The sequence below is a fragment of the Cokeromyces recurvatus genome, assembly GCF_025118155.1.
Source record: "Cokeromyces recurvatus strain NRRL 2243 chromosome Unknown BX663scaffold_11, whole genome shotgun sequence".
Classification (NCBI taxonomy): Eukaryota; Fungi; Mucoromycota; class Mucoromycetes; order Mucorales; family Mucoraceae; genus Cokeromyces; species Cokeromyces recurvatus.
In genome coordinates this window covers 392,397-414,883 of record NW_026251397.1, presented here as the reverse complement: position 1 = coordinate 414,883, position 22,487 = coordinate 392,397, and the positions used below count along the sequence as shown (strand labels likewise).

At 30.6% G+C, this 22,487-nt stretch overlaps 12 protein-coding genes across 12 annotated transcripts; 9 read left to right on the top strand and 3 right to left on the bottom strand.

The window, feature by feature from the left end:
* Nucleotides 1–340: 340 nt before the first annotated feature.
* BX663DRAFT_530931 (guanine-N-7 methyltransferase) lies at nucleotides 341–1,392 on the top strand (the record flags this gene model as incomplete). The annotated part of the gene is made up of 5 exons (XM_051530348.1): nucleotides 341–370; nucleotides 432–490; nucleotides 598–978; nucleotides 1,042–1,186; nucleotides 1,267–1,392. 5 exons carry the CDS (start codon nucleotides 341–343, stop codon nucleotides 1,390–1,392), a joined length of 741 nt encoding a protein of 246 aa, XP_051383257.1.
* Nucleotides 1,393–2,001: 609 nt separating this feature from the next.
* Nucleotides 2,002–3,259, bottom strand: BX663DRAFT_508030 (uncharacterized protein). The gene is made up of 2 exons (XM_051527429.1): nucleotides 3,108–3,259; nucleotides 2,002–3,046 (listed from the first exon to the last, which is right to left on the bottom strand). Exons 1-2 carry the CDS (start codon nucleotides 3,205–3,207, stop codon nucleotides 2,391–2,393), a joined length of 756 nt encoding a protein of 251 aa, XP_051383256.1. The 5' UTR covers nucleotides 3,208–3,259; the 3' UTR covers nucleotides 2,002–2,390.
* Nucleotides 3,260–6,717: 3,458 nt separating this feature from the next.
* BX663DRAFT_508029 (uncharacterized protein) lies at nucleotides 6,718–7,330 on the top strand (the record flags this gene model as incomplete). Its single annotated transcript, XM_051527428.1, has 1 exon — nucleotides 6,718–7,330. A coding segment is annotated over exon 1 (184 nt), but the record flags the coding sequence as incomplete, so codon positions are not given.
* On the top strand, nucleotides 6,933–7,937 carry BX663DRAFT_433818 (uncharacterized protein; the record flags this gene model as incomplete). The annotated part of the gene is made up of 2 exons (XM_051523020.1): nucleotides 6,933–7,355; nucleotides 7,476–7,937. Coding segments are annotated over 2 exons (885 nt in total), but the record flags the coding sequence as incomplete, so codon positions are not given.
* A 52-nt stretch (nucleotides 7,938–7,989) lies between these two features.
* On the top strand, nucleotides 7,990–8,673 carry BX663DRAFT_433730 (uncharacterized protein; the record flags this gene model as incomplete). The annotated part of the gene is made up of 1 exon (XM_051523013.1): nucleotides 7,990–8,673. A coding segment is annotated over one exon (684 nt), but the record flags the coding sequence as incomplete, so codon positions are not given.
* Nucleotides 8,480–9,183, top strand: BX663DRAFT_508022 (uncharacterized protein). Its single transcript, XM_051527427.1, has one exon. It carries the CDS (start codon nucleotides 8,724–8,726, stop codon nucleotides 9,054–9,056), a length of 333 nt encoding a protein of 110 aa, XP_051383252.1. The 5' UTR covers nucleotides 8,480–8,723; the 3' UTR covers nucleotides 9,057–9,183.
* A 358-nt stretch (nucleotides 9,184–9,541) lies between these two features.
* Nucleotides 9,542–10,450, top strand: BX663DRAFT_433951 (uncharacterized protein; the record flags this gene model as incomplete). Its single annotated transcript, XM_051523031.1, has 1 exon — nucleotides 9,542–10,450. One exon carries the CDS (start codon nucleotides 9,542–9,544, stop codon nucleotides 10,448–10,450), a length of 909 nt encoding a protein of 302 aa, XP_051383251.1.
* A 2,339-nt stretch (nucleotides 10,451–12,789) lies between these two features.
* BX663DRAFT_508012 (uncharacterized protein) lies at nucleotides 12,790–13,625 on the top strand. Its single transcript, XM_051527426.1, has one exon. The coding sequence runs from the start codon at nucleotides 12,817–12,819 to the stop codon at nucleotides 13,510–13,512; it is 696 nt and encodes a 231-aa protein (XP_051383250.1). The 5' UTR covers nucleotides 12,790–12,816; the 3' UTR covers nucleotides 13,513–13,625.
* A 112-nt stretch (nucleotides 13,626–13,737) lies between these two features.
* Nucleotides 13,738–15,145, top strand: BX663DRAFT_46193 (mitochondrial carrier domain-containing protein). The gene is made up of 6 exons (XM_051523962.1): nucleotides 13,738–13,810; nucleotides 13,930–14,025; nucleotides 14,078–14,237; nucleotides 14,300–14,385; nucleotides 14,476–14,852; nucleotides 14,920–15,145. Exons 2-6 carry the CDS (start codon nucleotides 14,022–14,024, stop codon nucleotides 15,103–15,105), a joined length of 813 nt encoding a protein of 270 aa, XP_051383249.1. The 5' UTR covers nucleotides 13,738–13,810; nucleotides 13,930–14,021; the 3' UTR covers nucleotides 15,106–15,145.
* Nucleotides 15,146–15,318: 173 nt separating this feature from the next.
* On the bottom strand, nucleotides 15,319–16,763 carry BX663DRAFT_433870 (farnesyl-diphosphate farnesyltransferase; the record flags this gene model as incomplete). Its single annotated transcript, XM_051523025.1, has 5 exons — nucleotides 15,319–15,666; nucleotides 15,750–16,195; nucleotides 16,289–16,424; nucleotides 16,488–16,544; nucleotides 16,608–16,763. 5 exons carry the CDS (start codon nucleotides 16,761–16,763, stop codon nucleotides 15,319–15,321), a joined length of 1,143 nt encoding a protein of 380 aa, XP_051383248.1.
* Nucleotides 16,764–16,980: 217 nt separating this feature from the next.
* BX663DRAFT_551562 (rRNA processing/ribosome biogenesis-domain-containing protein) lies at nucleotides 16,981–19,652 on the bottom strand (the record flags this gene model as incomplete). Its single annotated transcript, XM_051531289.1, has 7 exons — nucleotides 16,981–18,235; nucleotides 18,295–18,395; nucleotides 18,448–18,535; nucleotides 18,601–18,727; nucleotides 18,786–19,059; nucleotides 19,137–19,298; nucleotides 19,383–19,652. 7 exons carry the CDS (start codon nucleotides 19,650–19,652, stop codon nucleotides 16,981–16,983), a joined length of 2,277 nt encoding a protein of 758 aa, XP_051383247.1.
* A 1,719-nt stretch (nucleotides 19,653–21,371) lies between these two features.
* BX663DRAFT_530925 (Sucrase/ferredoxin-like-domain-containing protein) lies at nucleotides 21,372–22,375 on the top strand (the record flags this gene model as incomplete). The annotated part of the gene is made up of 3 exons (XM_051530347.1): nucleotides 21,372–21,462; nucleotides 21,493–22,101; nucleotides 22,176–22,375. The coding sequence occupies 3 exons, from the start codon at nucleotides 21,372–21,374 to the stop codon at nucleotides 22,373–22,375; spliced, it is 900 nt and encodes a 299-aa protein (XP_051383246.1).
* Between the last annotated feature and the right edge of the window lie 112 nt (nucleotides 22,376–22,487).

Sequence of the window (22,487 nt, the reverse complement as noted above, 5' to 3'; positions counted from 1 at the left end):
AAATCATAATGCATATGCATAATTTACTACATGCGTATTTGAATAAATAAAATATGTATGCATCTATTTTAAAAGCTATCACATGCTTTTATATATATATATATATGTATTATATTAAACGACTTGCAACGGACAAAATAGTGATTTATATATTGACATTGTTCAGATTTCAAAAGTGTAATGGATGAAAGCTGATCTAATAAGATGGTGGAGATAATTCAATAGCTTGAATAACAACGATAGTCACAAACAAACAAGTATATAAGCCACTATTAATTCTAATTTATTTATTTTATTTTTTTTACAAGAAAAAAAAAAAAAAAACTTCTTTAATAACATAATGTCTGAACAAGAAGCTAAACTTCCTAGAGTAAAATAGATACTATACAAGTCATTGACAATAAACTAACCATCATGAATTTATGAATTAGAAAAGATTTTATCGTCAACGTGCTCATGCCAATCCTTTTTCTGATCATCAATTAGAATAGTAAAGTTAGAAACAATATACACTTGATTATATATGAACATTTTATTGATAGATGCATTCATTTCTTTTTCTTTTCTTTTCTAAACAATATAAATATATCTACATAGTCCTGCAGAACCCAGTTTGATGGATTGGAGTCGTCATTATCCTCAATTTTATCCTGCAAAAGAAGGAGAAGAACAAAAGAAAGTTGAGTTTGCAGATATTGGTTGTGGTTATGGCGGTCTATTGATTGCTTTAGCACCTCTGTATCCAGATAAATTGATGCTTGGTATGGAGATTCGTACAAAAGTAGAAGATTACGTCTATGAACGTATTAAAGCATTACGTATTCAAAAACCCGGAGATTATCAAAATGTGTCCATTATGCGTATGAATGCTATGAAGTTTTTACCCAACTTTTTTGAAAAGGCTCAACTTTCAAAAATCTTTTTCTTATTTCCTGATCCTCATTTTAAACAAAGAAAACATAAAGCTAGAATTATTAGGTAAGTGAACCATTTAGAGAACAAAAGACTCTGTGTGTATGTAGTATTAAATTGTATTATCAGTCCTACACTTTTAGCTGAATATGCTTATGCACTTCGTGTAGGTGGTATTTTATACACGATTACTGATGTGAAAGACTTACATCTTTGGATGGTGAAACATTTGGATGATCATCCTTTGTTTGAAAGACTGACTGATGAAGAATGTGTAAGTGTCATCAGCTTTTCTAGTGAGGAAAAAAGAAAAAAAAATATATATATATAACACATACTTTTTTTTTTCTATAGGAAAATGATCCTGTTGTTCCCTATGTTCGTACTTCAACTGAGGAAGGTAAAAAGGTGGAAAGAAACAAGGGTGATAAATTCCTTGCATGTTATCGTCGTATTGAAGATCCCTTTTATTCTAAATAAAAGATGCTACTTTTGTATATAAATAAATTTCTCGAAAAAAGAATGTACTCCACTTATTGTTCTTTAACATTATATCTCCGACAATGACCTCTTTTATTCTATGACTACCCCTTTTTATAGAAAATAAGAAAGAAAAAAATTCGGTTCCTGTCTTTTATTCTTATTTTATTTTATATTTGAACCAACGATCACAAATATAGAAGAGTGAATGAACTAATGTCAAGATACATTTGACCAAGTCCAATGTAGCTAAAGCTGTTGTTAACCAACATCATTAGGAACTAACAATCAGGACAGAAGAAACTTTATATTTCTTTGAAGAAGAAAAGAATTCAAAAATGGAGGTAGATGCTCAATGATAAAGATCAAATTAGTATTACACTTTTACACTGGCAAACAAGTCTCTGCAAATCAATATTGTCCACATGTAGAGACAGATCTCTTTTACCATGGTAAAATACGCGAACATGTTTACCCCCTTCCAGAAATTGGACCCCATCTCGACATGTGGGATTCATTATTAAGAATTTGCCTTGAGAAAAAGAAAAAGAAAAAGAAAAGAAAAGAAAAAGAAAAAGAAAAAGAAAAAAAAAGAAAAAAAAAAAAAAAAAAAAAAAAAAAAAAAAAAAAAAGAGAGAGAGAGAGAAATTAGGATGATGATTGTTTTATTTTATTCAATTTAAGAAGCCGCTAATAAAAAAAAATGAAGCGATCATCCCTTTTTTTTTTATCGATCTTTCAACCAATAACAAATCAACAAAAAAGAAATGGCGATCATTCAAAGAAGCTCAAAAATCATCATGTTAAAATAGCGACTTATCGATCTACTACATTTTTGAAATATTAATGAAGGTTTATCAGATATGGAAAATAATAACAGTAAATTTAAATTTATGTATATGTATATGTATATATTTATATGATATGTACAGAATGAAATAAAAATGATGGAGAAATATACAAGGATTAAATAGAATAAATTAATAGAATAATATATATTATAGGGAATTATCGGTATTACGTCTTCCAGGTCTGATACGAAGAGGTTCTGGAGCACCAGAAACAGTAGGTAATCGAACCATAAGAGCTACTGGTAGATCACTTTGATTAGCTATATAAACTGTGGCTTGGACCTTAAATCCAAATTGTTCAAAGAATTTGACGCTATTCGGATTACAGGCTTCAACATAAACAGGATGCTTAGCTTCATCCGCCTTAGTAAGGACATAATTAACAAGAGCTGTACCATAACCTTTATGTTGTTCATGAGGTAAAATACCGATATAACCAATTGTAATAAATTGAGGATAATCTGACATAATCTTACGTTTCATTTTATCACAAGAAGGGCTTACTTTCATAATCGCACGTAAAGCAGAAGCCCAACCAATTAAACGTGCAAGTTTTGCAGTATTTAGAACTCGAGGCCAAGAGGGACTATTTGTATTATTAGTCCAAGTAAGAACACCTTTACAGCCTTCAACTTGAATAGCAAAATCACGACTTTGAATAGAGGCATCATTGATCATATTCTTAAATAATGTATATAAAAATTCCTCGTATTTCTTTTTTTCTAATCCACGTACACACCAACCCATAATTGCATTATTTGAATATGCTTCAGTTAATGTACCAGCAGCTTCTTTAATTGCACCTATTATACAATAAAAAGACATTAGTTCATGTTTATACTGATAGATATAAATCTATTCTACCTTTTATAATAGGGCGGACATTCACTGAATATTGATTTATGTTTACAGTTAATTTTCGACTAATTTGTCGATCGTTTAATATTTGAGTAGCTATTGACATTCTGTTTATATAAAATTGCTTTAAACAAGGAAAGATGAAAAAAAAAAAAAGTATAGAAATTAAAATAAAAATAGTTTGTATGTCTTTTCATTTGGATTTGTTCTTTATATAATCTTCTATTTAGCAACGGAGACAAAAAAAAAAGGGTCAAGATTTTCTTTTAAGGAAATTATTGGCTGGTTATGAAAGAAGAATATCGAATCAAGAATCGAGATAAGCATGAATAACACTTTGATTGGATTCTAGTTCATCATATAGAATGGCTCCGATTAAATTATTGCAGAAAAAAAATTTTTTTTTGTTTCTATTAAAAAAAAAATCCTACTGTCATTGCTTGTATTAATTATATTGTTTAATCTTATACATATAAAAAAAAAAAATAAAATAAAAAATAAAAAAAAAAATGAATATCAATAAATGTAAATAAAATACTTTATTGCAAATGCTATGTAATGTTAAACAAATAGTAAAATCATTTTTTTGATTGAATTTATTGTTCTTGGCGATATCTTCTAAACATATCTTTTTAAAAAAAAAAAATCTAGACAATTCGAAATTTTCCAAAAAAAAAAAATAAAATAAAATAAAAAATAAAAATAAAAATAAGGCAGCACATATTCATCAAAATAAAAATGTGCATCTTTTTTCTGTCATCATCTATTTTAATAAGCATAAATATCCACTTTTTTCTATTATTAGCTTAGTTTATTTTAGTTTAATGATCTACAAAAAAAAAAAAAAAAAAAAAAAAAAAAAAAAAATGCGTATGGAATGATGAATATTAAAAGTAAGCATAAAAATAAGACGGATCTAGATGGTATATGATAATGACATAATTATGGTATTTGTAATGATATAAATGATTTCCCCTTATTCTTCTTTTATTATTGTTTATAATAATAATAATAATAAAAATTAAACTTTTTTTTTATAACATGCACTATGTTCTTGTCTATTTTTAGCAGTAGCATCCAAATTGTCTATGCGTACATAGTATCACTCTATTTTAGTAATAGAAAATATAAAGACTGAGTTTTCTAGAATGTAAAACGTCAATTTTTTTTTTTTTTTTTTTTTTGTGAAATGGCATACAAAATAAAGGAAATAAGTTCTATCTTTTACAATAATCTAAAGAAAGAATACATTATAACTATGACTATTATTCTCTGAAATGAATAATAACGGTATTCTTTTCTAAATCAAAATAAGGAGCCTTTTGTTCCGAGTTGAAACTTCTTTATCTTGACGAGAGGCACTGCTAAATAGTTGAACTAATAACTGTTATTATTACGTATGTGATATTCTACTATAATTAGATTATTCTTTCTCCCCCACTTCTTGATCATGCTCCTTAAGCTTATAAAGTATCTTTAACGGTTATTTTTAAAACAGACGACCTTTAATTCCTCTCACTGGATTATATAATTAACAATCTTACATAGTATACATTTTTTTTTGAAGTAAAAATGTTAGAATAGATAACACGTTATTTTTTTTTTTTTTTTTTTTTTTGAAAATAAGATGTATAATATTATTTTGTAAAACATTTTTTACTGACTATTTACTAACAGTACTCACTAAAGTGACTACATAACTTTACCCAAGATCAGTGCAATCGTACTGAACTTTTTTCTTTTTAAATGAAACTTTTTCTCGGTATAAATCATATTTAGTGAACATATAAACCTTTAGAAGATAGTCATGTATCTAATTTTCATAAATAAATATGCCTTTTGTCAATAGAATAAGTAATATATTTGTCTTTAAGCTAATAATTAATAACTTGAAGTCTTGCTACCTTGGACTGCATTATAGCTATCCAAGTAGATTAATATTTTATTTTAGTTTATTTGGTTTTTCTATTTCTTTTATTAAGTTTTTTCTTGTTATAAATAATAAAAATCATTTTTGATATCTCAAGGAGACTCCGTTTTTTTTTTTTTTTTTTTTTTTTTTTTTTTTTTTTTTTTTTTTTTTTTTTTTTTTGCAGCTTATTCAATAAATAATCAGATTTATACAGTCAAATATCATACGAGAAAAAGTAGAGTCCTTATTCTCTCCAAGCTCCGAACTTTTACTTTCTCAAAGTACATACAGAATTTCCAAGAGATCAAGCAAATTTGTACGCTTTTATATACATGGAGTATTCAAAAGAAAATATTGAAAAGTACAAGAATTTGATTAGAAGAAATGTCTGGATTCGAAATATACCTTGTAGAGTCAATTCTTGGCACCTACATCGAGAATATTAGATGGCCCCTTTATCTATAAGATGAGTCCAAAAAAAAAAAAGAAGAAAAGAAAAGCCTGTTGCGTAAGGGGGGGTTTTTTTCTTTTCTTTTCTAAGATACGGATTGCTCAGCTGCTAATAAAACAGGCCCACCAAAAGTTGTGGCAGTGTTAATCCCTTTTGAACAAGGTTCTGTTAACACCTTTTTGTCAAGTGTCATAAATGGCTCTAGTGAATATCAGATGGTTGGATTCCTATTAGGTTGTTTTTCATTTTAAAAGGTTTTGCCTTGAGGGACCAATAAACTCTATATTGTCAATTAGGTTAACATACGGATATTTCTAGGGTACGTATACATACATGGGAGACGACGTGTGTACAGTTATATGAAAGTATAGATTTGACAGTCATATTTAAGATACAGCTATTGGTAAATATTGTGGTGAAATACACCAACAATTAATAAAGAATATACACAGATATGACATGTAATTCATATCGTGCACTTTCACTATATCATATATCAGCCAAACGAAAACAGAAAGAATCCTGAAATCCAGATTTCCCAAATAATATACATATAGGCATGATTATTTAGCCCCAGTTGAGTCCAGACTTATTGCGTAACTAACAACTCTATATTGATTCGCGTTCAAACTACATCCAACAGATGATAGTTGTGACAGACAGAACAATAGAAGATGTTACTCAAGATAGTGTTATGACGTCGCTAATAATGAACACTGTAAGAGAAATAATTTACATGCCATATCAAAAGGTTGCTCTTGTTTTTTTTTCTTAAGACCTTAGCCTTTTTAATAAGTGGAATATTTACCAAAAAAAAGGACTACACTCGATTTCTATTGGCTTTTTATTTAATTTTTTTTTAAGTGCAAAGCAACCTTAAATTTTCCACAAACATATCACATTTTCTTTACCTTCTTTACCGATCTTTGCTTATTTTATACAAAAACATGCATCGATTATTTATTTTTAACAAGAAAAAAGCTATTTATGACAGTCGTCTAGAGAAGAATGAGCTTTCAAGCAAGTATTATTATTAGTGCACATATCTAATCAAAATTAACAATAACATCATCGATGCCACAAGCTTTGATTGTGGTCAGAAGGGACACTTAACAAAAAACTATAAAAAATGCTCATTATATTTACCTAAGACTGGTGACGAAGGTATAGTTGTTCGTATGTAGAATAAGGTGTTAAACACCTACTTATTTGTTAATGAATAGTTGGCACTAGTACTAATAAAAAACGAAAACAGTCAGAAAACGTTAAAAGAGCTAAAAAGGATGCTAAAAGACAGAAAACACAAGCCAGTACCAAAGTTGTTTGTTCAAGATGTAAGCTTTCAGGTCATAGCTCTGCACGGCTCCCCTGAATGCTCTTTCTATATTTTATCAAAAGCGAAAACCTTGGCTCTCAACCTTGGATATAATTATACTGCGTACACGCGGAAGCTTCCTTTTGATATAATTGTATCAAAGAAGAATACAAAGGTGTCCTGAAAGAAAAAAAAATTATCACCTGCTGCAATTCTATAAGACAACTTATCTACAGAGCGAAGTTGTTTGTAAATTACTATATTTTACAAAATCTCAATGAGCCTGCCCCACGGTTCATTTTTAAGCAACAAGTTTGGTATACTATATGCCAATTGGTCAATAACAAAAGGCCTACCAGTAGCACTGTAGTCAGTCCAAATCTTTTACAGCAATGGGATAACTTCAAAAGAGAAAACCCTAAGGCATGCCATGCCGTAGCTTTAATAAGCGGTGCAAGTCAATGTCTGGCTGAGGCGTGTACAGAGGTAGCTACCTCATATCAGAATGCAATCGTCGAGACCTTTGAAAATAGATTGATTTATTATCTTCGGTACAAGATTCAAATCATGTTTGTGGTAAAAAAAAAAAAAAAAAAAAAAAAAAAAAAAAAAAAAAAAAAAAAAAAAAAAAAAAAAAAAGTGTATGTATATAAATAGTAATAAAGAACTAAACAAATTTTATAAAAATAAATATAGAGTATGAATCGAAACGACGTTCATAATATTGCTGTAAAATATTGTTATCAATATATCTGTCAAGGGAATCCAGTGTGGCCAACAAGTGAAACTGTAAATGATGATACAACAAGACAAAAAGTTGTTCAATTTTGCCAGCCTCTGAGGGACATTCTAAATACCAAAGTAACAATGAAAACTCTATCGGAATCCCCTGGTAGATTTACTCCTTTATTGATACACTTGCTCTCTATCATTGAATCTGAACACGACAACCATTATGAATACGATGTAAGAAGACTGTCTCTTCCGCGGCGATTTAGTCTGCTCCCAACACCTTCCTTACACTGGCGTTCTATAACTTTGTCAGTAAACGCATTATCTGCGTTTCTTCCTCGTGAAAAGTTGCCAAGAGGTTATAATGACCAACTTCGGCTCTTTTTTAAAGTATTAAAGTTCCAGTCATTGAGAATTAAAACGTAAGTTGAAAAAAAAAAGGTGATATCATAATAATTAAAGCAAACATACTTCCAGAATTGAAAGTATAATGCCAAATGGCAGAAATAGACAGTTGTTTGGAAACTTGATCAGATCAGACGGTTTCAGTGTTGATTTTTTGTTCTACAAAAGACGAAATGATCAAAATGATATGGCTGTCAAGGTTAACCAAATACACCTCAAAGTCGATGACTTTAAGAGTCAAGAAGTAGAAGAGTCATGTCTTCTAATAGCAATTGACCCTGGAAGAAAAACCGTTTTTACTGCAGTTACTGATTTAGACCGCGATGTTCGACGATGCACAACCAAGGAATACTATCATTTGACAGGTTCAACAAGATTCAGTTCTGAATTGAACAGACTAAAAAATGAGCATGGCATTAACATCATAGAAGGCTCTATATCAACCAACAAGACTTCTGACTCAGAAAAGTACTTGCAGCATGCCACTTATATTTTCAATAATTTAGATACTCTGTTCGAGTTTTATAACGCTGCTACGGCAAAGGACCGTTTCTTCTTGTACCAAGGAAACCAAAGGGCGCCAGAGTTAATGGTAAATATGTTGCTGAACGGAACTAAAAAGTACAACAGAAGTTTAAGAAGCAAAAAGAAAAAGAAAGCGAAAAACAAAAAGAAGAAGAAGAAAAAGGGGGTACCAAGAAGAAAAGAAAGGGAAAAGAAGTTAAAAAGAAATGTATTCCAAGGTATTTGTAGTTAAAAAAAAACCCCAGTAAATTAGTATTATTATTATTTTTACTGAAAAAGTGCATGTATACAAATGTATCTGATAGAGAGACTAAATATAAAAACTACAAATCAAAGTTACCCTTGGTCGTATTTGGGGCCGGAATGTTTGGCAAAGATTTGGTGCACTACAAGGGATTGAGAAGTGGAGTCACTGAACTCTTTTACAAGACTTTAAAGAGAAGAGAAAGTAATGGTGACTTGATAGTTGTTACCATCGATGAGTATCTTACCTCCCAAGTATGCTCTAAATGTATGACAAGAACTTTGGATTTTTTACTGGTGTTCGTGGCTGTGGTGTTCTTGTTTGCAAGACATGTCAAACACTGTAGCAGAGGGATATTAATGCATCTTTAAACATAATGAAGATTGCTCAGTTGATTCGGAGAGATGGAGAGCGCCCTCTTCCGTTTAAAAGAGGTTAAGTCTTACATAAATCGCCGTATTAAACACGGTTCTCCGAAAGGAGGTCAGATTATTACAGGTAAAGAAAAAGTCTGAACATTTACCATCAAAGTGTTTGAACTCATTTTTTTTTCGTCTGATTTCCATTTTTATTTTGTCTAAAAAAGGTAAGCAAATTGTCCCTCATCACAGCACCTGAAAAGTTGCGCTCTTTATTATCGTTATGTGAAGAAAACAGTAATTTATTAGGCTACCGCTGGAATCCTAGTAAATGTGTAATCCTTGATCCTTCTGATAATCAGCAACGGTACACTTTATATGGTGACCCCATTCCAACCTAAAAATGTTTTTCTTATCTAGGTATCCCCATCAAGATAGGAGGATTCTTAGATACAGCTCAACTAGTACAAAATAATACTAACAAAGCCCTACAAACAATGGACCAAATGGCATCTATTGGGTTTAACCCCAAGGGATTTGATCGTTTACTCGCTACTCGCTTCTACACGCAGATAGTCCAACCACAGCTCGAATATGGTCTAGCTATTAGTCTACTTAGTGCAAAGGATATCCAACAACTGGAATCTTGTCAAAACACATGCATAAGACGGATGTTTGGTGGCTCTAGTCGATCATCAGTAAAGGTGATGCTTCATATGGTAAACCAACCATCAATGAAGGTTAGGGTGTCCATTCTGCATGCCCAATTCGTTTTCCGTGCTATTGATTTACCGGATGATACTTTGCTCGCTAAATTACTTCCTGAGCTTCAAGCCTCTATCTTCAACACTCAATGGTATAAACTCATTCAAACACCATGCTGGAGACTCTGCGCCGCCAATTCCATTCCATTAGACCAACGCTCCTTTCGAAAACATCGTCAAGAATTTCTTGAAGAGAGTTTTCAACAACTGCGTGACGAGACACATTCTTTTTTGCTTTCCTCTTGCCGCCCTAATCTGATTATTGATCCGATACTCTGGTTACCCATGACACACAGTGAGCGTAGTCGAACTATTCGATGGCGTCTTGGTTGGTTACCTGGAGGAATACCTAAAGCCTGTCCATATCATCCTTATGTACGCTTTAGTCGGTCACATGCCACTGAATGCTTGCACATGCACACTCGTTCATTCTTGCCACGATCAATTGCAGATCTCCTTTCCTTTCTTTTAAATCATCTCCCTCAGCATAAGCACCAAAATTCTCAGGATGTTTCTGCTTGGTTCTATCGCTGGCCAGTTATGTGTACCATTCTACAGGAAATGGACTACTTAATGCACGATAAACTACCCCCTCCACTTCTTGATCCAGGCAGAAAATTACTCAACTGGTTGTCTCTTTAAACTTGTTAGTAATATTCCCCCTTTCTTTCTCACCTTCTCTTCTTCCTTTCCTTTACCTTTTTACCTCTTGTCCCATAAGAGGGTTTTTAGATACTTTTTTCGCATAATTTGAACTGACCTGGGCAATCCAATATAATAAAGATATTATGTGCCCATAGGTCGCTTTATAAATTTTAATTTATAAAAATAATAAAAAAAAAATGTTTAATCGTACTTGATGCACTAACATAAAGAATAAACTTTTTAAAGGCCGAAAATACTCTTATAAATAATATCCAATACAGAGAATTTCAAGTCATGGATAATGGTAAGTTTATATAAATTCTGAAATAACAGATGTATATATATATATATATGCAAATAACGAGCTTTATACTTTTGATGCAGAAAAGTTGATTGACGATGAGAAGCCTATTGCTAAATTTGATAATAGTAAAGAAAACAATTTTTTTTTTCTTTTAGGCTTACTGACCATTAAGCCATTCCTTATTATGTTCTAGTCTATACCTCTTATATAGCCACACATTTCTTTCTTTTTTTTTTATATAGTGTTAATTGTAATGAAATTTCTACCATTTTACCAGAGTATCCTTTTCTTTTCTTTTCTTTTGATACACTTCATTCATTTTCAGCGAAATATATGTTCAAGGACAATTGCATGTATTCAAGCTAAAGATATCATAAATTTCATTGTCGTAGCATGATACGCATGAGAGGTATAAAATACAATGTAGTTATTTTTTACAATTTCGAGTCCATATGCATAGTAAATATGTTCATTCAATAAGTTGTTACAAAGAAGTATCCAACTAATACTTTATATAAAGAAGAAACTAGTCATGAGAGATTATTGCTGATATTCAATGATAACTGAAGGTGATCATCGATTAGATTAAATAGGTTATTAGGATGTATTAGCGTCTTGTTAAATGTATAATGGCTTCTATTTGCTATCTAAAGTTAAATATAAAGGCCATCTAAATTAGATTGATTCTTTGTTAGTTATTAGAGAGATATAGGGTATAATCAATTTAATAAGGCCAAACATGGTGAATAACACGATTGCTCTATGTAGCTAGGAGTAGGAGTACAGAAGGTGATATATAGATTCAACTCTATTATTATATCTGTTTATATGAAATGACACAGCTAATAAAACAATAAAAAAAAAAAAAAAAAAAAAGAGAGAGAGAGAGAGAGAGAGATTGTACAAATAATAAATAGGGTCTAATCTCTTTACTACATGAACTGAATACCTATTATCTCCTTCATTCTTCACACTATTATATTATACTGCGTCTTATAATCAAGTAACCTATTTTCATAAGCCCAGCAAAGAAGATAAACATATGTCGGTTATGATAGGGCAGGAAAGTGTAGAATGTTGCAGTCATTTTTCTCAGGTTTATTATTCTATAGATTCGTAATAAAGAAAAAAAGATCAAGAAGAACAGCAAGATTTTCTTTAATATCTATTCTTTCTAATTTCCAACTATCACACATAACACGATTATTATTATTATATGTCACATATTGTATTATATAAATGTATGTATGTAATAATCAATTATGCATGTACTTCTTGATGAATTTAGTTTTTTATCTGATTGAGTAAACGTGACCGAAAATTCAACCAATCAGGGATACACGTGCTTATTCTTATGTTGTATGATTGGTAAACTTCTTTACATGAAATCATGTTCTATTGATTCGAATGAATTTTTCTTTAGTTGATTTTCTCCATATTCTATTTTTTTTTTTTAAAATTCTTTTTAGAAAAAGTGTTATCATATTTTCCAGTAAAATCTACTCCTCACTTCTTTTTATGATACCCTTTTTTTTTCTTTTCCTTTTAAATGTTGAATAATAGTCCAACTTCTTCAAAACCAAATACATCTTCAGATACAGCATCTTTATCTAAAAAGAGAAAGAGATCATCTGTTCAAGACACATCATTAGTAGTAGCAACAACACCAACCGCCGTTGCTCTTCCTCCTCCATTTGTACCTTTTACTCCACATTTTTATTATCCAGCAGTCTATCATCATCATCATCATCAGCAACAACAACAACATCCTTACTTTATACCTATTGGGCCTCAACCTCCAATTTCGCCTAGTTTAACACCTACACCTACTTCACCCATAAAGTCAACAAATGCAGCACCTCAACGCATACTTCCAAAATCACCTACCTTCAATCCAGTTACTCAACATATCATTTCGCCTACTGCATTAGCTCCTTCTTATAATCTTTATCCTTACCATCCTGGCATACAATTACATCCAGATACTGTAAACGCTACAAATCTATCCACCACTACCACTACCACTGCTACTGCTACTGCTACTACTAATGCCGCCGCCATGATACCCTCTCCTTCTTTTCAACCTACTCTACATCGCAATTCATCCTCTTCTATCATCACCACTCCTACTACAGCAGATCAGCGTGAGTTAGCAAGAAAAGAATCACACAGTGCAATTGAGCGTAGAAGAAGAGAAAAGATGAATGATAAAATTATTCAATTAAAGGAATTGATCCCTTCTTGCTCTAACAATAAAGAAACCCTTCATAAAATGAACATCTTACAGAATGCCATTGACTATATTATACACCTTCAAGAGACGATTAAAAAATTGGAGCGTAACACTACTCTGAATGAAGATACATGCTTATTAACTTGTAGAAATAATAAAATGAAAGCTCAAGAGGATCATAACTCTACTATTAAAGAAAACACACAGACCAATCATACAAAAAATCAACAATGTGTCATAAATCAATCAATACCTATAGAGGAAGATAAGAGACAAGAAGAAGAAGAAGACGAAGAAGAAGATGATGATACTTGGTCTGCTTCATCTTTATCTTCATTGAAATCAAACTCACTTGTCATGACTCCTCAAAAAGGCTTGAAACCTATGGATGTGATTCAAAATAATAATTCCCCTATATTACCACCAAAAATAGTCATTGCTAAAGGGTCACAAGAAAATTCTCCTAATCTTCAGTCTAAATTACCATCTGTCAATATGAATATCGAGAATATTTTATGTTAAATTATTTGGCTTGTATATTAAAAATATATCCTTATTTTCAAAAAGAAAGAATAGAAAAGAAAAAAAAAAAGTTGATTACATAATGAATGGAAACATCGGAGATTGAATTTGTGTGTGTGTGTGTGTGTGTGTTTTTTGTCCATTAAAATTCTCCACACTTCAGAAAAAAAAAAGGAAATAGTCAATTTTTTTTTGTTTTCTCCCTTTTTTATTTATTTATTTATTTTTTTTTTTTGTAATTCGATTGTACATGTCTAAAACAAATACAACACCTTCATTTACAGGATCCCCGCATACAGTAAAAAAAAAAGCCTTATATTTATATATATATATACATATACATAATGCTCGAATGAGTTAACTTATTTTTACCTGTGTGCTTTTTTTTTTTTTTTTACGATTTGTTGGAAATGACAGGATCAAGCATTAGCAGGTTTTGGTGCAGGCATGGTAACAACTGCTTTGTTACATCCTCTTGACCTTATTAAAATTCGATTTCAAGGTATTTTATGAGTAATAGAGAGAGTGTGTTATTGTAATTATTCTAAAATGAATATATATAAAGTTGACTCTGCTCGTCATTCAAACAAACGACCCTTTATTGGAGGAACAATTCGATCTTTTAAGTCTATTTTATTGGGAGAAGGTGTGTGGAAGGGTTTATATAGAGGTGTCACACCTAACATGGCGGGTGCCACATTTAGCTGGGGGTTTTATTTTGGATGGTAAAAAAAAAAAAAAAAAATGTATACAAATATCATGATTAACCAAATACCATCATTTATAGGTATAGTTTAATTAAAAAGTATATGGAAAAGGATCAAAGTGGAAAATTATCTGCTATACAACATTTGACAGCTTCTGCTGAAGCAGGTGTGTAAAATACATCTACATATAATTTTATTATACACCTTTTAATCTCTTCCTCCTCCTCCCCCCTTTTTTTTTGGAGGGATATAATAGGCGCGTTAACGGCTTTTATGGCCAATCCTTTATGGGTGGTAAAGACTAGAATGTGTACAACTACGCAACATACACCAGATGCATATACAGGCCTATTAAATGGATTAAAACGACTTTATGTAGAGGAAGGGATAAGAGGACTTTATAGAGGAATGGTGCCCGCGTTATTTGGAGTATCTCATGGAGCGATTCAGTTCATGGTATATGAAGAGATGAAAAAGAAACGAAATGAAGTTCGACATAAAAAGGGTTTAAATTCAATGAATGAATTAAATGCTCAATTAAGTCAAACTGAATACTTGACTATGGCTGCTATATCGAAAGTAACGGCTACAGTAATCACATATCCATATCAAGTGTTAAAAAGTCGATTACAGGTAAAATGAAAGAGAAAAAAGATGATCAAGATATTCCCTATACATATTCATATAAATATGTACATAGAATCGTGCTACAAGGGATACATATAAAGGTGTAATTGACTGTAGTAAAAAAATGATACAAACAGAAGGTTACATGGGGTTTTATAAAGGTTTAGCTCCAAATATAATTCGTGTTTTACCCGGTACTTGCGTGACATTCTTAGTTTACGAAAATTTAACTCAATACTTCAAGCAACATGCAAGCTAAAATCTATAAAGGCTTTATATATTAATAATTTTATTTCAAGAACTTTTAAAGTAATTCATGATAAGAACACCAATAAGACCTAATAGGATAGGTACAAATAGATTAGGTCGTTGTGCCTTTTCAAGGGCTTTAGAAGAAGGCTTATAATTAGCAGCAATCCATTGTTCAATCTAATTATAATACAGTTAATAAAAGAAATATGTATATATAATATCATGATACACATACTCTGCCAATAGACATGGAAATATCCATAAAATTAGGATTTACAGCTTCATTCTTTCTAGCAATCTCAAAGATATAATGTCTAAAGATAGAAATGACATTATCCATGTTTGTGCTTTGCAAAATCAATTTGACAGCTTCACCTTTACGAATCTTGATATTACGTTGATAAACTTCGAGATTATTAAAGACCAAGGCAAGAGTAGCGATAGCCATGACTTGGGGAATAGCACAAAAATTAAAAACGGATTGATTTTGAAGTCTTGAGAGGTAAGTGAGAACATCAGGGACTTGATTTAATACATTCAAAACCATGTCATTTAAGCAATATTTAGCCTAAAAAAATATATATATATATATGTATACATATTTGTTATTGCCTTTTCTTTTCGTTACACATATTCACATTTATATCAAACCTTCAACTTATTTTCAGGCTTTGTAAAGTCACTGAATTTATCCACATACTTTCCCCAAATTTCATGAGGCCAAAATTGACGTCCATCATCTAAATCCTCACGATAATCACGAATGATGTTTGTCTTTTGTAGGAATAAACCCATTGAATTAGAAATGTGTTTGTCTTTTGCAATTTCTTCAGATTCAAGACCAGAAGCGGCAAAGAGGTCCGAAAGACCATAACCAACAAGTCCGGCAACATAATGACAATAAAGATCAAAGTCAGCGACTGTAGCAACAGCTGTATTCTCACGATGTTTGCCTGAAGCATAATCGGCCATACCGTTACCCATTAATCTTGTAATGTTGGCAATAACTTGTTGAAATTCAGGCTTAAGACGAAGGAATTCGTTAATGACAACATCAAAATGAACTAATAATTCTCGGTCTTTTTCATCAGGACCATCTAATAATAAAGTAGTGTGAATAGGACGTTTATTTATTATGTTTATATATTCGAGGAAATAAGAAAAAAAAATAAATAAAAAATAAAACTTACTTTCATTAAAAGTCCAATCTTTTTGGTAAATAATTTGATCAAAAGATCTTAATAATTCAACTTTTCTATCTAAAGGTAAAGTCATATCATCCTCAATTGTATCTAAACCACGTAAAACTAAATAGAATAAACAGACCTACGATTGTGTACAGTTAATAATATACTTTTATTAAAAATATCTTGTAAATGTAATATTTACAGCATCTCTTAAATCATCATCAAGCTCTTGAATAACAGCAGCAAAACTTCTAGAGGTCTAGTATATAAATATGGTTAATAAATACATGTGCTAGATGCATTCCTTTCTTTTCATGCCTACCATGTTTAAGAAGTCATAACAACGCTTCTTTGACGCGTCCCTGTCTAATGACTGCTGATGACGAATAGCAGAAGGAGATTTATGTGCAAACTTGTACTGAAACAAAGCAGCAAGCTCAGAAGGCTTTGTAACGGAATCGAGAATTGCTTGCAACATGTTAGCAAGTAAACTTTTCCCCCTTTTTTTTTTTTTTTTTTTTTTTTTCAAGAAAAATAAAAAAGTTAAACAATAAAAAAAAGAGACTGGTGAAATTTTTTTTTATATTTTGTGTTTCAAATTAAGATTTTTTTTTTTTGTTATCAAATAAGAAGAAAAAAAAAATAAGCTTTAAAATTTTATGCATAATTTATTAAATAAAAAACAAGACACAGATTTATTCATCATCATCATCACCATCAATGTCGCTATCAGGTCCAGTCATATCAATCATAGGAATTTCCATGTCTAAATCCATGTCATCATCACTAATAGAAATAGTGACATTAGCATTAACATCTTTATTACTTGTAGTAATATTCGTTTCAAGTTCTGAATTATTTGAAGGAGTGACATCATTGTTTAGAGAAACTACTGTTGTTATTGTGGAAGATTTAGTTTCAAGTGATGTTTTTTCTAATAAATTCACAGGAGCTTGCTTCTCAAGATCAGAATCCTTAGTAGTAGTAGTAGTAGTAGTAGTAGTAGTAGTAGGTAACACAATAGGTTTGATGTTTACATTTTCTATAGGCTTTACTTTTTCATAGTTAATATCTTTCTTTATCTCTTTCACTTCTTTCACTTTCTCATTTTTGTCTTCTACAACAGGCTCTAATATTATCTTGTTTTCTTCTTCATTTTCTATCTTTTTCTCATCCTCTTCCTCTTCCTCTTCATCAATCTCTTTTTCTTCTTCGCTTATTCCTTGAGCAGTTGTAACAACTACAACGGGCGAACTATTTGGCATAGTGCGTTGAATAGGAGGTAATCTAGTATGCATAATAAGATCACAAATAGCAAGACCCTTTTTACAAATAAGCTGTAATTGATGTGATTGCTCATTTACACCAGCTGAGAAAAGACGGCATGCATGAGGAAGAATACTTGCTTGTGTTTCAATGGGATGCATCAAAGATGATAATAGGCATTGGTAAAGTTCAGCTTTAACAAGTATAATTTCTTCATTTGACATATCAGAGGGGTGAACTACTTGAATCAATCGACTTAAAATTGTGCCATCAACAGATGCTCTTTGACCATTTTCCATTGAAAAACCATATATATCAAGTAATGTAGCCAATGCTTGAAGACCTGCAACTTGAACATCTGTTGATGCAGCAGAAACAAGCTTACTTGTTAAGGAGTCAGAATTTGTGATTTCTGTCTTTCTCTTTTTATGTGATTTTTTTTGCTGCTGTGTTGAGGCTACAATATTAGCTGATTTATGTTCGATTATTTGAAGATCTTTCAAGACAGAGGATATCAATGGTTTATGAATAATTTCAGCAAACACATATCCACATTTCTCTAAACATAACGAGATTAAGTTGTATACAGATATCTTTAATGTTCTCTTGTTCTTATGCTCGTTTAAAAGACGGAGTAAAATTCTTGAAAGAAGTTTACTATAGCCCATCATTTCTTTTCCAGAACTATACATACACATATAAATATAAATATTCATAGTGAAAGAAAGGAGAAAGCAACGTACCAATACAATAAACTACTGAACATTTTACTTGTACTTAAATGTAAAGTGGGCAGACACATTACTAATGTAAAGAATTCGTCTTTGTCTTTAAATTCACGCATCTAGTAAAATATTAATCTTCCTGTTAAGTTGTTTTCTGTATATATACTTTACCAATGATCCTTCAAAAACATTATAGATACGGCAAATAAGATCGATTAAATGTACTATGGGCACACCTACGGCAATAGATGTAGAGGTTCTATAATATGTATCAACGTTAATGTCATTTGCCTTTCTTTTTTTTTCTATCTGTATTTTACTTACGTTAAAAAGGTAGATATACAATCTTGTAAAAGTTGAATTCTTTTAAGTAAAATAGGAAAGGCTTCTGCATAATCAGATGATACTGGGAGGAAAGGATAGGATTTTTGTAATTCAAATTCTTGGCTTTCTGTACAAAAATAAATAAATAAATAAATAGCTTGTATTTTTTTTTATTAATAACACACCTTCATCTACTGTATCAAATAGTCTATTTAAGCAATCATGAATTGAGCCAATTAATTTTAATAAGCTTTCTTTCCATTGATCTGCCATAACTGATTTGCCTCCAGCATGATATAACGAAACCAATAACTTATTAGCTTCTTTGATTGTCTTTAAATCTAAATCTCTAGAGCCATCTAAGCAGGATAGACAAAGCTGAAGGCATTGCTCTGAAATATGTCGTGCTGTTGAAGGAAAACATTTTACATTGGTAGTTAATGCTGATAATACAGTTGGCTAATTATGCAGATAAAATTTATTTATATATGCACAATTATATACATATTTATATCCATATAAACTAAAAGACTTACCAATAAATCCTGTTTGCGACCTAATTGAAGTAGTAATTGGTTATATCTTTGAAGATTGGGTGTAGCAACTTCTCTTTGTAATTCTGGCTTATCTACAGTATATGAAAATAAAAACGAAAGTGTTTCGATTGACTCTTGATAGATAGGTGTTGGTACTGATTTCTATTATTTGTTAGATAAAAGAAAAAGAGTTATTTTTATTTTGGTTTTTTCTTTTGGTTTTCTTTCTTTTTTTTTGCACTTTACACCCACAAAACCTAAAAGTTGTGCAATCCAACTTTTAGCATTAGCTAAAAGTAATTCATGTGAGTTTTGACATGTCACTTTAACAAGAGTAATGCCACACCATTGTGCAGTTACAATTTTTGATTGTAAGAGTGTATTTAAACGACTTGTCCATTTTCTATATATAACGCCTGATTCATCGGATTCAGTATATTCATCAAATAATCGATGATTTACAATAATGTCTAAAATGAATGATAAATTTTGATGAATTGTATTGTCATTTGACATGTATAAACTAAGCACATTGCTTATTAATTGAGTGGTTTTCACTGGCATCGTTTAACTGATGAAGAATGATATATATATATGAGGTGTTTATGTAATATTTGTATTTTTTTTTTTTCTTATTTTATTTTTTTTATTGCGAAGAAATTCAGCCAATAGACATTAAGCCACAAACATATGAAAAACAGTCATAATGGCTCTCTTCTTGTTTCCCCCGAGCTTAGAAGGTTGTTTTTTTTTTAATGGAGATTAAATTTCTAGTATTGAATCACAAAACTAATGTTACAGAAAAAGCACCATGAAGATAAAGTATTATTATAAGAAGCTATATAGTTAACACTTGGTATAAGCATAACTATTTGCTAAACTAAAGATACAGCATATAACATGCAGCTTCAAAATAACAGAATAAAAGAATGCGTTGAATTCACTAACTATTGCTTTAAACAGTAGGATGAAATATAAGCATTTATTTGCATTTAAATATTTTATTAAAGACTCTGAACATAAATAGTTCATATACGAGAGCAGAAACTACATTTTTATATACAAAAACATTCTAGATTGTATTATGCTTACTTTAAAATATCTTCATAAAAAACTACAGTACATTTAATAACTAAGTCAAAAATGCCTCAAATGTATCTTTTATGTAGATCAGTAAGCCTAATAAGTATATACGCAACAAAGTAAACTTTTTTTTTTTTGCTAATTATTATTATTTAATAAATAAAATAATTCATTTTACAACGACAAATGTCTTTATTAAGTAGATAATCATACTATTAAAAGTAGTTATAGTAAATCTTACTATTAAACATCACCGATGTATATCATGTGATCTATCTAGTAAATTTGAATATATAACAATGTATTACTGATTATTGATGCACATATAACGGACTATATGACTATGCATTTGTCCCATATGTTTCATATAGACAAATGCATAGTCATTATTATAAGGAAAAGAGACTAGGGTTAAGTATGTTCCACTCTAACAAAATTGTTCTTTAGATAATAAAAGATAGTCGTTTTCTTTTACCAAAATTCTATTCTTATTATATTTACTTATTCGTTTTCAGAGCGTCTAATTCGATCTATCATAAATATCTTGACTAAATTTTAGCAAGTATATGGCTCATTCATACTCGGACTTGCGTTTTTCTTATGTTCGACTAATAAGAAACAGGTCGTAAAATAGTATAAATTGAGACTAGCATCCTCTCCTATTTATTGCATCATCAATTATAAAGGTAGTATGATGGGATTTACATTCATTACGACAATATATATATATGTATATGCATATATATTTGTTAGCATGATGAATCAAAAGATACATATTTTGTTACATGTTACTATAGTTACAAATAATGAGATTACATAAAAATAATCAATATTAATACTCAATCGTAGTAGTAAAGTGAATTGCTTGTATTCAATAAACAAGTATTAAAACATCATAAAATTGGCTATTTATTCTAAATATGTATATATTGTCCTGAAAATAAGTTTTTTTTTTGCCATCTTGTTCACTTGCGCGCGCTGCTTCGGCAAAAGAAAAAACTATTTTTTAATCTCAGCAGAAGAATGACATAAAATGAACTTGGTTCCTGCAGCAGTATTATTAGATGATATTAATTGTTCTTTTCCTTCCTTCCTTCCTTTCTTACTTTTTTTTTTGTTTCTGATTCTATATAAAAGAAAAAAAAATAGAACATGGTATCTTACATGAAGAAATCCCTTAGTATACTTGCAGGATTCGGGAATAGTGATCTTTTACCGCCTGAGGAATATATATCCGCAACATGTAATAATGTAAGTGGTAACGATGATATAGATGATTGTACAGGTTGTTCAAATCCTTGTTCTGAGCATAAGTCATATCCATCTTATTTAAATATTGAGATGGATATGCCTATTTTGGGGTCTGTAAAGCCATACGGTCGACATGTTCTGATTGCTACAGGAGTTACTGATTGGCCTAAAAAAATCCAATATGAAAGAGATACCTTTGCCTACAGCTTATATCAAGCTGAATGCAATAATAAGTCAGTATATCCTTGGAAAAACTTAGTGACAAATGCATCGTTTGTTTCCACTTATTCAACTGTCCCCAATAGTTGTGATGTCCTGATTTTTCCAGATAATATACTTATTTCTAATGTTACATCAGAGAAAGCTAATGATTTCTACAACCTATTTCTTGCAACTCCTTTACCAAAACAAGCAGTCGATATTGAATTGCTGAAGAAAGATAGTCGTATAGGTGAAATGAATATTTATAAATGTCCATACAAGTCACTTTTGTTGCTATGTTCACATAAAAGAAGAGATAAACGATGTGGAGTGACTGCACCTATTTTAGCACAGGAATTCGACCATGTGTTACGGGAAAAAGACTTGAGTGAACAGGATGCTGCTGTTATCATGGTTAGTCATATAGGAGGTAGTATATAAAAGTAAGATAGTATTAAAATAATAATAAATATCATGAACTAATTTTTTATTTGTTTAATTTAGGTCATAAAATTGCAGGTAATGTCATTTGTTATATAAATGAAGGTGCTCGTGGTATTTGGTATGGTCGAGTCAAAACTTGCCATTGTCGTCTAATAGTTGAGGAAACCATTATAAAAGGAAAAGTAATCAAAGAGATTTATAGAGGAGCTATGGACAATAGTTTTGAAAATCAACAAAAGAGGTCAATCTTTAAATGGTAGATAATCATACTTACTAGAGAAAAAAAAATTAATATATTTTTATAATAAAATCACAAGTACAATAATGCAAGTAATAGTTAGAAACAATAAAATATATTCAATATTATCAGAT

Excerpts from the sequence above, each read along its gene's own strand:
- BX663DRAFT_508012 (XM_051527426.1), top strand. The coding sequence starts at position 12,817 with ATGATACCCTCTCCTTCTTTTCAACCTACTCTACATCGCAATTCATCC.
- BX663DRAFT_508030 (XM_051527429.1), bottom strand. The coding sequence starts at position 3,207 with ATGTCAATAGCTACTCAAATATTAAACGATCGACAAATTAGTCGAAAA. Across the intron at positions 3,047-3,107 it reads TGTCCGCCCTATTATAAAAG|GTGCAATTAAAGAAGCTGCT; the intron begins GTAGAATAGATT and ends ATTGTATAATAG.
- BX663DRAFT_508022 (XM_051527427.1), top strand. The coding sequence starts at position 8,724 with ATGTATACAAATGTATCTGATAGAGAGACTAAATATAAAAACTACAAA.
- BX663DRAFT_46193 (XM_051523962.1), top strand. Across the intron at positions 14,386-14,475 it reads GACAGCTTCTGCTGAAGCAG|GCGCGTTAACGGCTTTTATG; the intron begins GTGTGTAAAATA and ends GGGATATAATAG. Across the intron at positions 14,853-14,919 it reads TGTTAAAAAGTCGATTACAG|AATCGTGCTACAAGGGATAC; the intron begins GTAAAATGAAAG and ends ATATGTACATAG.